Below are 11,885 nucleotides of genomic sequence, written 5' to 3'. Positions count from 1 at the left end.
TTGTTTTATTCTAACAGTTTTGGAGCTGTAGCTTATCAATGATTCATAAAATAAATTTCATTTGAATGATTGAATCTACTAAATAATCCATCTCATCTTATTTATTTCTAAAGACAGTTCTATTATACATACAACAGGTACAGATTAATATTCATGTAACAAATAAGTTTCGGGGGTTACAGTATCGATATTAGTGCTCCGATGTAAATCGAATTTCTGCATTTATGCTAATCCTATATAATTTGTGATATTTACTTTTTTCATTCATCGTAAACGATATTTCGAGTAGAAAATTATTTTATTTTATAGAATAACTGTTTCTATTTTGGGTTGTTTTAATATTAAAATTACAACACTGAGATTGCTGATTTGATCCCGAAGTGAGTCGCGGACTGTGATGGCGCCACGTTATCTCTACCCGTCCCACCGGACTGTCAAATCGAGCAACATTGTTTGTATACGAAATTTTTATCAGTTTTCAACTTTAAGTACGATCCGGGGACTTGGAGCAAGTGAATAAGATCAGGTTCGTACTCGCGCCTATTTTCATGATAAAATATATCAATGTTATCTTACGAAATTGTTTGTTCATCGCAGATGAACGGAAATGCTAAAAGCTGGATATGACCGGCGCTGCTACTACCTTTCTGTCAATTTCTTCTCCTCCCTTTCTCATTTTCCTTTGCGATACTTATTCATTTTCTGTTTTTTCATGCACCACGAAAAATGATTTTATTCTCATTTCTTGCACGAGATAAAGACATTCAAGAAAAGTCAGTTCTTGAATACAATCCTGTTTTGGACTACCTGTAATTGGTTTTGCCTTATTTCTCTTAACCTAACTGAAAAGTTAACAGTAGCTGGACGACAGTAGCTTTCGAAAACGAAATTTCTCAAATGAAATTTCTGTGCGAATTAAATTTAACGTTAAGCATAAATTCGACGCGGTTAATGTACTGTGTAATAAAGTCAATTTGGTTTATAAAGTTCATGTTGCAAATGTAGAATTTGTGAATTAATATTTAATAGTTTGTTGTAATTATTTCCTATGTAAACTGGTAAAAGAGTTAGACTTATGTATTTTTAATGTGCTTTTCCTCTGCAGTGTAAATGTTTTGTAATAAAGCTTTTACACCTTAATATAATTTTTTCTAACTATAATTTTTTCTAACAATAACATTATATGTCATCATTGACTTTTTGTAAAGACACTTGTTAAATTGTTTTAGAAATATTATTGAATATAAATATTGTTCTAATAAGGTTGTATAATATTAATTTTTGTTAATAAACTGATTACTTTAAAGAATATAAATTTAACTGAAACATTTTAGAGTTTATAAATATCAAATTAAATATATAGAAATCTTTCAGTGATGGATGACTTTTACTTGAATTAGTTATTATTAATTTTTTAGGATGAATCGTACAATGGATGAAAAGGAAGAGTTGGTCAAAAAGTCTTTATTTAGTTTTGTAAGGAAAGAGGTACCAACTGCCCAATTAAGGTAAAAACAAGAAAGAAAAAATAATGGAACTTATTCATAATTCAGCAAATGTATATGTGGAACTTATATAATAACTGCATTTAATGTGTTTTTGTACTTTATAAAGATATCCCTTCCAGCTTAATAGATGACATTGTCCTGAGCTATGTGGTGAGCATGGTAGAAGAAAGTGCACTTGAGGAAGACTTGGATGTTGATGGATTATGTGAAATGGTTTCTGCTTGTCTTCCTGAGTTTTCTACTATTGAAAAAGAAGCAGTGTCCAAGTGGTTATTAGATGTTGAAAGTAAACTACGGCAAGAAAGCAAAGGGAATGAAAATTGCCAACCTCAAGATCCCTTGAGTCATATTAGTTTAACAGCTCTGTTACCTCCTGGTACACAGAGAATGAGAGTTCATCATCTCTCAGAAACTAGTGATGCTGGAAGTGATTCTAGTGGAGAATATTTTTCAGAAGTAAGTTCCTTCTACTTTGTTTTTGAAGTAACTATTAGTTATTTTAAACCATGAATGTCTTATTTATCAGGAATCATCTTGGCATCAAGTAGCACTTTTACAAGAAATGTTCCCAGCTGCAAGTCCGGCAGAAGCCAGACATTGCTTGGCAGTTGCTGGTGGTGATATAGCAAAGGCAGCACAACTTGCACTTCATAGACAAGAAGCAGGGCAAAGTATTGTTAGTAATCTTACTTTTCTAACAGTAAGTATCTATTTTTACATGTATGCACTTTTTATAAAATATATTATATAATTTATTTTTTGTATGATATTTGAAACTTATACTATTAATTTAAAATGTTATTAAATTTATACATGTATATACACATGTACGTGCATTTTCATAGTAATGAATCAATTATGAGTTAAACGATATAAAATAGCGTAATTATCTTCTACAGCCAAACGGTCGTAACAAGGCCAGAGTGAACGACGAGGAATTGAAATCACGTATCATTGCACGGTATAGTTATGTTGATAGAGACGATGACTCACGTGAGCATCGTCCAGTCGCACCGAAAACGGAACCAAAAAAATTAGTACGTTACTTAGATAATAAGATCGTAAGTGTGAAGGGTGAACGATACACTGAAGTAAGAAGGGGCGGCGAAGAGGAGGATGGTAACGAAGGTGGTAGAAAAAGAGGTCATTGCCGACCGTAACCAGTCCCTTTGCCTCCACCCCCCGATCCACCCCCTTGGAGGCATCTGATTTCGAATTAAAGCTTTCGCTTAGATCCTCTTGTCTTGCTTATAAAGGAATACGGACAGGGTCTTGAATTTCTATATACTTGCAGCACTATCTATTTTGTACCTCTCTTTTTTAGTTGAATTTGTGTTATCCACAATGATTTTTATTGATTTTAGAATTATTTTTATGCGTGATATTATAATCATTGTGATCTGTCGCAAAAGTCTTGGAGCATTTTAAAAAACCGCAAATAACTTGCCGTTCATAGTGTGGACTAATGAAAATTTCTCCATAACGGTACATCGCTAATGTTATTAATTATTATTATTACGTCGCAGTTTAAGTACCTGTTAACGTATAATTAACTTACGTTTGAAACTTTTTATTTTTTACCGAAATAACTTTATATAATGGTCACGAAATAAATTTATGATTTTTAGTTTAGAGAAACTTTTATGATAGCGAACTTATAGGTAAATGTTAAAATACAAGACGTAATTTCGTAATGTTTCGTTGTTTTTCAACAGTTTTTCAGATTTTAAATCTGCTATAATTAATTTTATCTATGAATATATGATTACACTATAAGTTCCTTTAAACTTATAATTCAATTTCTGCGATACAATCGCAAGTCGATAATTTTACTTATTATTTTCAAACGCATACACTCCTTTACTATTAAAATAATACACACATTTTATTTATTAAACATGTTGTGTGTCCTATGCTCTTCAGTGAATATCGAACCGTTGTTATATTAACTATTATTATTAAGACTATGATATGTGCTGATATATCTTGGAATATATTACAATCACATATTTTATAATGTTAACTAATAAGATTAGTTCAGTTGATTGTTTCTAAACGTTACTAAATTTGAGTAAAATCTCTATCTCTGTCTGTCTGTCTGTCTGTCTCTCTCTCTGTCTCTCTCTCTCTCTCTGTCTTAGACTCGTACTATGTATGTAATGAAAAGTACGTAAGAACGATAAAATATAAGTGGTATATCTTTGCAAGGAGTTCGGTTTCTTGCAAAAACACTAAAAATAAAATGATATATAACAAAAAAAAGTTTAGGAATTTTTATGTGCACACTTACTTGGAAAAAAACCGAAAAAATTCCAAATAAATAATTATTCTAAGCATGCATAGTTATAATTATTATCTACAAATATAATCGAAATTCACCAAAAGTTTAATACAATATTAATTGTAAAAAGAAAAAATATCGTGCAAGTGAATACTGCGTGCATACTGAATCTCTTGGTATCGCAGAAAAAAAATTATAATCAAGTTGTAGATTTCAGATAATAAATTGTAGTATATGTATTAGGTAGGAAGAAATATATATAGTATATATATATATATATATATATACACACACATACACACAAATATATATACATATATATGTATGTATTATACATACATATATCTATATATATATATATATATATGTATATATATATATATGTATAAACAGATATTATATATACATACATGTAATAGATACGTAAGCGGGATGAAAAAATTGCTTACCGCGCCATATAACTTACCAGTATTACTATTGTTATTGCTATTATTGCAAATTTCAAAGTGTAGATGGATATAATCCTTTAAATCTTAGGATATTAATAAAGTCGAGTGATTACTTGCAATAATATATGTATACTAGGAAGCGAAGTTTAATAATGAATTCATAGAGACACCAACTTTTGACGATCGTATATCGTGATTTGACACAACAAGAAGTGTAATTGATCAGAAATATAAATTTACATTTTCATATTTTTTAATTGGGTCCATTGATACGCTGTTTAAGGAGTTATTGGTGTCGTTGAATTTTATTTATTACATTTATTAATTCATTCTATTAAGTGCGTGTCTTTCTTATTAATGTATTTGTTTATAAAACTCTTGTTTTAATTATTTGATAATTTTAATAAAAAAAAAAGAAGAAAACTATATATATACATATATATGTAGTTTTAACTTATATATATATAAGTATATTGAAAAAACTTGAGCCGCTCCTTGCCATAGGTGATTTATAATAACGCTACAGAGGAGTCATTATTTCTAATAATTGTAATTACCGAATGATGAACATATATTCACTGTAAACTAAATATACTCTACTGCCGATTAATTTCAGACAGAACAATGTTGCTGTAAGATTTCCGAAAGTATGTGTAATAGAATAAGATAGCAATATATTAAAAAAATTATTAAAAACAGAAAAAAATAAAAAAATATAAAGAAAAGTGACAAAAATAAAAAGAATAGGATAAGATGAGCAATTACTATAAACTGGGACACTTCAGTTTCTTGCGAATTTTGCTGTATTCCCTTTGATGTAACATATGAGTATTTTTAATTAACAATATTGATTACATGTAATCTGTTATTATGAATGTGCAATTAAGATCATATATAAAAATTAGGATTTATTCATAAATTTCGTTTATACGAAATTGTTTGCTTATAAATGATCATTATTGTTTAAAACACTAATTCTGTAGCTTATTTTGTTGTCTTTGAAACATTTTATTGATAAAAAATGGTGGAAAGTTTACATCTAGAAAAAAACGGGATAACAAAAATTATCAGCTGCATTATTACTCAAATGATATTCTACATTGTTACAAAATTAAAGACAATGAAAAAAAAATTGTTTAAGGATCCCTTTTGTTTTATGAATTCAAACATAGGTATAGAATAATAAGAAGAAACAATTATAGTTTTTGATTATTTTATTTGCTTTTTAAGGAAAGTCGTTTAACTAAACAGAAATTTTATTATGATCGGGAAAAAAATAGTTCTCTCAGTATAAATAGATTTTAAATGTAACACCAAATTCAAAATACTTATATGATTATAATATTACATATATTCTGTGGTGATAATGACGAACTCCGGGGCCTTAAAAAGTGATCCAAAAAACAAATAAAAAAAGATTCTATTAACAGTCCCATTTTATTTTTTTAAGTTTATTTGAAATTTATCTCTCTTAACATTGATATAATGCAGCAATAAGAACTCTGTTTTATTTTAAAAAATACTTTTTACAGTTTTATTTTAAGAAAAATAAAGTCATATTTCTACATGTTTTCTACGTTTCTTATAGTACTTTCATAAAGTCATGATATAGTTAATCAATATTTTTTAATAATTAGTATGCATTTATAAAAATATATAACTATCTTATTAATATATATACTAAATTATTCATTAAATTACGATATTATTATCATACTCGGTAAAATATCCTTTTTTTGTGACCTTGTAAAATCAATAATTTCTAGTAATATGTCATCGAATATAGTTATAAAATACTAGTACAGTTAGTAGAATTAATGATTGTATGTACACAATGAATGAACAATTTTTGTGGTCAAATTTATCACGAAACTCTTGTATGCATATTTTACCGATTATCGGTTAATTCGACTTTTCCATGCATTTAAAAGTAACAACGCTTTGTTCTCTTGTAAATCGTATCCAATAACTGGATTAATGAAAATTAGAATATAAAAAATTCTTCTAGAAAACGAATAGAATAATAATTTTAAAATTGCTTTATAAGCATTTCGGTATAAATGTTGATATATATGTTATACTACTTTTTTCAAGTTGTAGCACGAAGAGAATGTAAGTTTTTGAAATGTAATCGTTTCATCTATATATTTTAAAACCCGATGATTGTTCAACAAAGAATTTGCGATTTATCTCATTTCGATAATCGATTTCGTAAACTATACGAACAATAATACATTCACCGTTTAAATTAATATACGTATGTATGTGTGATTATATCATTATATTATTCATAATTACATTTGATTTAAACACAAATAAACCTAATATTATATATAAACCTAAATATTTTTTCTTCACTCAGTACTAAGAATTCCGAAATTCTATATATATAACTATATATTCGAAAACATGAAAATAGAATTGATTATATTTATATCGTTCTAATCTTCACATTCTAATCCACCATAATCCTATCTTAATTATCGTCATTTCAACTTTACATAAGGTAATTAATAATCAACAACTAAACACATTAGATTTTCATATGAAACGGCACATGATATTTTATTCATAAAACGAATTACAATGCCTTTTAAAATCATAACAAATAAATAAAATCGATCACGTAATATTGCATCACAATTATGTAAAATAAAATCAAGGTACGCATGTGGTTTATATACAATACATACATGTTTGCGAGTGTCTATGATAATTATAATGTATGTATAAAAAAATCTCGCTTTCCTCTAATTACATCAATGTCAGAAACAAGCACCTCTTTGACATTCATAAGAAGAATCGAAATAGGTCATCCGGTACATATAAATATAAAAGCTATCATTCTTAATGTCACATGTGAAAATCCATTTATTACAATAATACGTCCATTAACGATAATAATAAATACGTTCCCCGGCTGAACTTCGTTTTGGCATAGACTGAATTTTTGACTTTCTTTTCATGATGTATGATAGGCTTTGGCGAGTATAATTTAAAAATAACTAGTTTTAAGTTGCGTGAAGCGTTACTTTAAAAGTCATGGATAGATAAAATTAATATATCGGATACTCTCACCAGAAACTATCGCACATTATAAAAAAGAAAAAAAAAAAAATGAAAAATTCAATGTGCCACAAAACGAAATGTAAGCCGTTTTTCTGTTTTGCTCTGTTAGTTGCTTGCTCCCGTTAACTCCAAATATTAATTGATGGTTATTAAGAAAAAGAGAGTCAAACGTAATCATACTGAAATGTAAATCTCGCAGGGAATGAAAAAGTGGCGAAACTGCAAAAAAGTTTACAGGTTCTCCTTAAATTTAAACAATAACAGATCGTTTTAATATTTGGAGAATGAACGATGAAAAGATTATTATATCGTGATTAAATTCGATTTTCCAAATGACAACTGGAAACGTATCTCCGTTTAAGTCTTTTATTTCTTCTTTTTCCGTGGTTTGTCTTGTGGTGCTGGTAGGTTCTCTTGTTTTCTCTTGGACGCAGGTTTTGCTCCAATACTGCCGCCTTTCTTTCTCCTTTCCTGTCTCTCTCGCTCCTCCAGCTCTTGATTCTCGCGCTCGATGAGCGTAATTAGCGTGTTGCATCGCCGCTGAAGTTCTAAAGCTGTACGAGACTTTACGAACCAGTCAAAACGAAATTGTGGCGCCGATCTGACCGTGGCACGAAGTTCCTCATATACGTTTTCCTTGTCAAAGCCAAGCTTGTGCAACATACACACGAGGAATCGATCTTCCTCCTCGGTGTAATTCTTACCTTTGTTCGTTCCGTACGCTATCCTCAACTGATGAAAAGGTGCGCGGTACCTTGCCATTTTGGCGTCCAAGGCTTTTTTAATCCCAGCTCGTCTCTGTATTTTTGCTTCTCCTCGTTCAATTTGAGCCATTACCCTATCTATATCTTGTAACTCATGACATCTTTCCCAAAAAACAGCCGAGTACTCCATCACTTCTTCAGGAGTTTTTCCTTCTACTTCTTTGGCTATGTTCTCAATATCATCACGACCATATTTTTCATTAGCTTTTATGAATTGATTAAAATCTCTCTTCGTCCAGTTCGTGAAGCCTTGAGTAAGCAGTTTCTCTTTTTCTGCAACTTCTTCATCGGATAATGGTTGAGCTTCGTCTATCTTACGCTGTTCTTCTTTTTGAATTCTGGCAGCGTCCGATCCAAGCTCTGGATTTTTTGGAACTTTATAACCTACCGTTTGACGGAAGTAATATATCTCTTGGTCGAGTAATTCGAATAATCGTGGCGGGAAGAACTGGAAATCTTGGACTATCGGTTGCTTTGGTGGTCTAGGTGCTTTTGGGGCTTTTGGCTCTGATACTCGGAGAGCTTCTCTGAAGTAAGCGTCCACCGCGTAATTGGCTTTACGTTCGCGTTTCGGTGGCTCTATCCAGTTACCTATTCCAAGAATCTTTTGTTTTTCGCGGTAATCCTCACCTTCGAATTGGTAGACGGAATCCGTGGGTGCGTCCACAGTGAAGTTACGCAGAGAAGATTCACCTAGACTTTCCAATTTCTGTTTCATTTCTTCGGTTTTGGCTTCACCTTTTTGAAGTATAGTGTCTATGTCTTCGTCAGTGATGGCGCTGTCTTTCGATGCAAATACCTCGTTTGCACCGTGCCTGATCATGTTTAACATTTCATCCTTGTTCAACGCTGTCTGCTTCGCGTCCACTAATCGCCCCTGTTGAATAACTAGTTTATCTAAACGCAATTTAACTTCCGCACGCTCTACGATTTTTTCTTCCACTGTATTTTCTGTGATAAACCTGAATACGCGGACTTGCTTCTGTTGACCTATACGATGAGCTCGATCCATCGCCTGCAAGTCCATTTGAGGATTCCAATCGGAATCATAAATAATTACTACGTCCGCCGTTGCTAAATTAATACCTAAACCACCCGCACGAGTCGACAGCATGAAAATGAACTTTTCGCTTTCCGGTGCGTTGTATTCGTTGATTTGACGTTGTCTATCCTCGTGGGCTGTGTTACCGTCTAAACGACAATATTGAAAACCTCTCCAATGACAATAATCTTCTAAAATATCTAACATTCTGGTCATTTGACTAAATATAAGAACGCGAGACTCTTGTTGTTGTAATTTTGGCAATAGTTTGTCTAGGATAACCATCTTACCGCAATTATAAACAAGATGTTCATCGGTCGTGTAAGGCGGCCCAGGCTCTGCACCGTCAAATAAATATGGATGATTACAACATTTACGCAGCTGCATCAAGATGTTCTGCAACCTCATCTTCTCAATTTTGCCAGCACCGTTAACTATATCTATGTCCTTCATAAGTACCTTGGTATACCATTCTCTCTGCATTTTACTGAGACCAATGTAGACCTTGATTTCTTTTTTAGGTTTCAGTCCTTTTTCTACCTCAGATTTTAAACGTCTCAAAAGGAACGGTCTAAGGACAGCGTGTAATCTCTCGACTAATGAATTATCACCTAAGAAACTGTTAGTGTTGAACCAAGAATCAAAATCATCCGAACTATTAAATACATCTGGTAACAAAAAGTTGAGCAAAGACCACAGTTCATGAAGGTTATTCTGTAAAGGTGTTCCCGTTAACAGAAGGCGATTAGCAGTTTTAAACTCCCTCAGAATCTCAGATAGCTTGGACTTTTCGTTCTTTATCCTGTGAGCCTCGTCGATTACCATGTAACGCCAATTGAACTTCTTAAACACTGATTTTTCCTTTATAACCATCTCATAGGATGTTACACAAACATCCCATTCTCCAGGCATCATAACCTCTCTGATGAAAGTGTTTCGAGTTTCTGCATCTCCTATGAGACAAACTGCTCTCAACGACGGACACCATTTTTTAAACTCGTTCATCCAGTTGGCCAACGTAGACTTGGGAACAATGACTATGTGCGGGCCAGGAATGTTTCTGAAGTGTTTCATATATCCCAGTAATGAGATAGTCTGTAGAGTCTTACCCAGACCCATTTCGTCAGCCAAGATACCATTTATACCATGCTCATACAGAGATATCATCCAATTTAAGCCTCGTATTTGATAATCTCGTAACTCACCAGATTTAATGTAGTGCGGAGACGATTCAAAACGAGTGGTTGGCGCGACACTGGCATTACTTTCAGCCAACAATTCCTCGTCTTCTTCTTGTTCCGTCTTACGATGCCTATGGTCACCAGAATCGAATTTCACTTGGGTCTCCGGCTGTTTTCTGGGTCTCCCAGCTTTTATCTTTAAGGGACTCCCAGCCTTGTCCTTCTGATTATTCGTCATAAAGTGTGAGAATATCTCAGTTTGCTTTAGTAAATAATCGAATCGTTTACTACGATCGGTTTCAAGTTTTGTTTCGAAGTCACCACCTCGGGACGACGTGGTCTCGGCCGAAGATCCATTCGAATTATCTCCTGTGTCCCCTGTGTCTGCATTTTCATCTGGCTTCGACATTTTACTCTTTTTTTTTTAGAAAAGATATATTTTCTTGTATGTATAAAATGAATCCGCGCTTTAATTTTACTTAATTTTAATTTTATTTTAAATACGCGCCTGACTTAATTACAATTATTGGTGGATTAGACGCGCTCTTCTCACTGCAACGTTCACAAACGAATAACACCAATCGCTACCATATTGAATAATGTTGTCCCTCCAAAATCACGAAAGTGGCGCCATCTATAAGCCATAATATTTTAACTTATTTTAAACAAATTACATTGTATGCAATTATATGTAACTAATTTTGTCATTGGATAACAAATGTCGTATCAAAGTATCGAAATAACTCTATCGTATATCGAAATAACTCTTTTATGTTTACGATGACTGATAATTCAGATGTACATAAATCTGAATAAAACACATTTGCAGTCAGTAATTTAATAGAAATTTTGAAGTAAAAAATTGTAATGTTTTTAAATATAAGTACATAAACATATATTGGTAACATTATTATACATTAGTAATCGAAAAATATTTCTACTAGTTATTATTATTAATTTGAATAATAAAAGTAATATATACTGTAACAACGGCTGTTGATGTGTTAAATATAATTATTCTACTTCATATATCTAGATATTTTTATTGTTATTTTTAATTACTTTGTATGAAATGAAATACTTTAGTAAATATTTTGGTATTTATTCATATTGAAAACATATATGTAAACTCCCTAGAGTTCAAGTGTGATAGGGACTTTCTCTGCCTACGGACAGCACTACTTTGTCTCACAGACAGAGCGACTTTCTTTTGTTTTACGAACAGTCATTTTTGAGAGACACTCATTTCCCGAACAGACGGACAGAGAGCAACGTCTGATGTAGACAAGACCACAGAATAAAGATTAAATATTTAAAACATCGAAGATTGACGGAGGAAGATCGGTATCTCAGGACGTTGAAAATCGATTCTTGATTTTCAGATAGACATTGTAGAGATCTTGTTATTTATTGTTTACTGTTATAGATTGCTATTAATTGTTGTTTACTCCTGTATTTCATTTAAGTATTTTTGCAATAAACTCGATCTTCAGACTTCAGAATCGATCACCTGAATTACTCCGAGATTTATGAGTTTACAGATATATATATAATTTAATTTTATTATTAATAATGTTATATGTAAAACCAA

The 11,885-nt window shown here is 31.7% G+C and overlaps 2 protein-coding genes across 3 annotated transcripts; one reads left to right on the top strand and one right to left on the bottom strand.

The window, feature by feature from the left end:
• Positions 1 to 359: 359 nt before the first annotated feature.
• Positions 360 to 6,582, top strand: LOC126920964 (CUE domain-containing protein 2-A). Of its 2 annotated transcripts, none has more exons than XM_050732020.1 (5): positions 360 to 526; positions 1,419 to 1,508; positions 1,628 to 1,964; positions 2,035 to 2,208; positions 2,408 to 6,582. In XM_050732020.1, exons 2-5 carry the CDS (start codon positions 1,420 to 1,422, stop codon positions 2,666 to 2,668), a joined length of 861 nt encoding a protein of 286 aa, XP_050587977.1. In that variant the 5' UTR covers positions 360 to 526; position 1,419; the 3' UTR covers positions 2,669 to 6,582. The 2 variants fall into 2 exon arrangements, with proteins under 2 accessions (XP_050587977.1, XP_050587976.1); XM_050732019.1 differs by lacking the exon at positions 360 to 526 and adding an exon at positions 613 to 809.
• A 189-nt stretch (positions 6,583 to 6,771) lies between these two features.
• On the bottom strand, positions 6,772 to 10,897 carry LOC126920946 (chromatin-remodeling complex ATPase chain Iswi-like). The gene has a single exon (XM_050731974.1). The coding sequence runs from the start codon at positions 10,701 to 10,703 to the stop codon at positions 7,674 to 7,676; it is 3,030 nt and encodes a 1,009-aa protein (XP_050587931.1). The 5' UTR covers positions 10,704 to 10,897; the 3' UTR covers positions 6,772 to 7,673.
• Between the last annotated feature and the right edge of the window lie 988 nt (positions 10,898 to 11,885).

Source organism: Bombus affinis, chromosome 10 (assembly GCF_024516045.1).
Source record: "Bombus affinis isolate iyBomAffi1 chromosome 10, iyBomAffi1.2, whole genome shotgun sequence".
Lineage (NCBI taxonomy): Eukaryota > Metazoa > Arthropoda > Insecta > Hymenoptera > Apidae > Bombus > Bombus affinis.
This window is presented reverse-complemented; position numbering and strand designations above follow the sequence as displayed.

Coding starts and splice junctions, on each gene's coding strand:
- LOC126920964 (XM_050732019.1), top strand. CDS start 727: ATGATTTTATTCTCATTTCTTGCACGAGATAAAGACATTCAAGAAAAG. Junction 810..1,418: donor AATCCTGTTTTGGACTACCT/GTAATTGGTTTT, acceptor TTAATTTTTTAG/GATGAATCGTACAATGGATG. Junction 1,965..2,034: donor GTGGAGAATATTTTTCAGAA/GTAAGTTCCTTC, acceptor CTTATTTATCAG/GAATCATCTTGGCATCAAGT.
- LOC126920946 (XM_050731974.1), bottom strand. CDS start 10,703: ATGTCGAAGCCAGATGAAAATGCAGACACAGGGGACACAGGAGATAAT.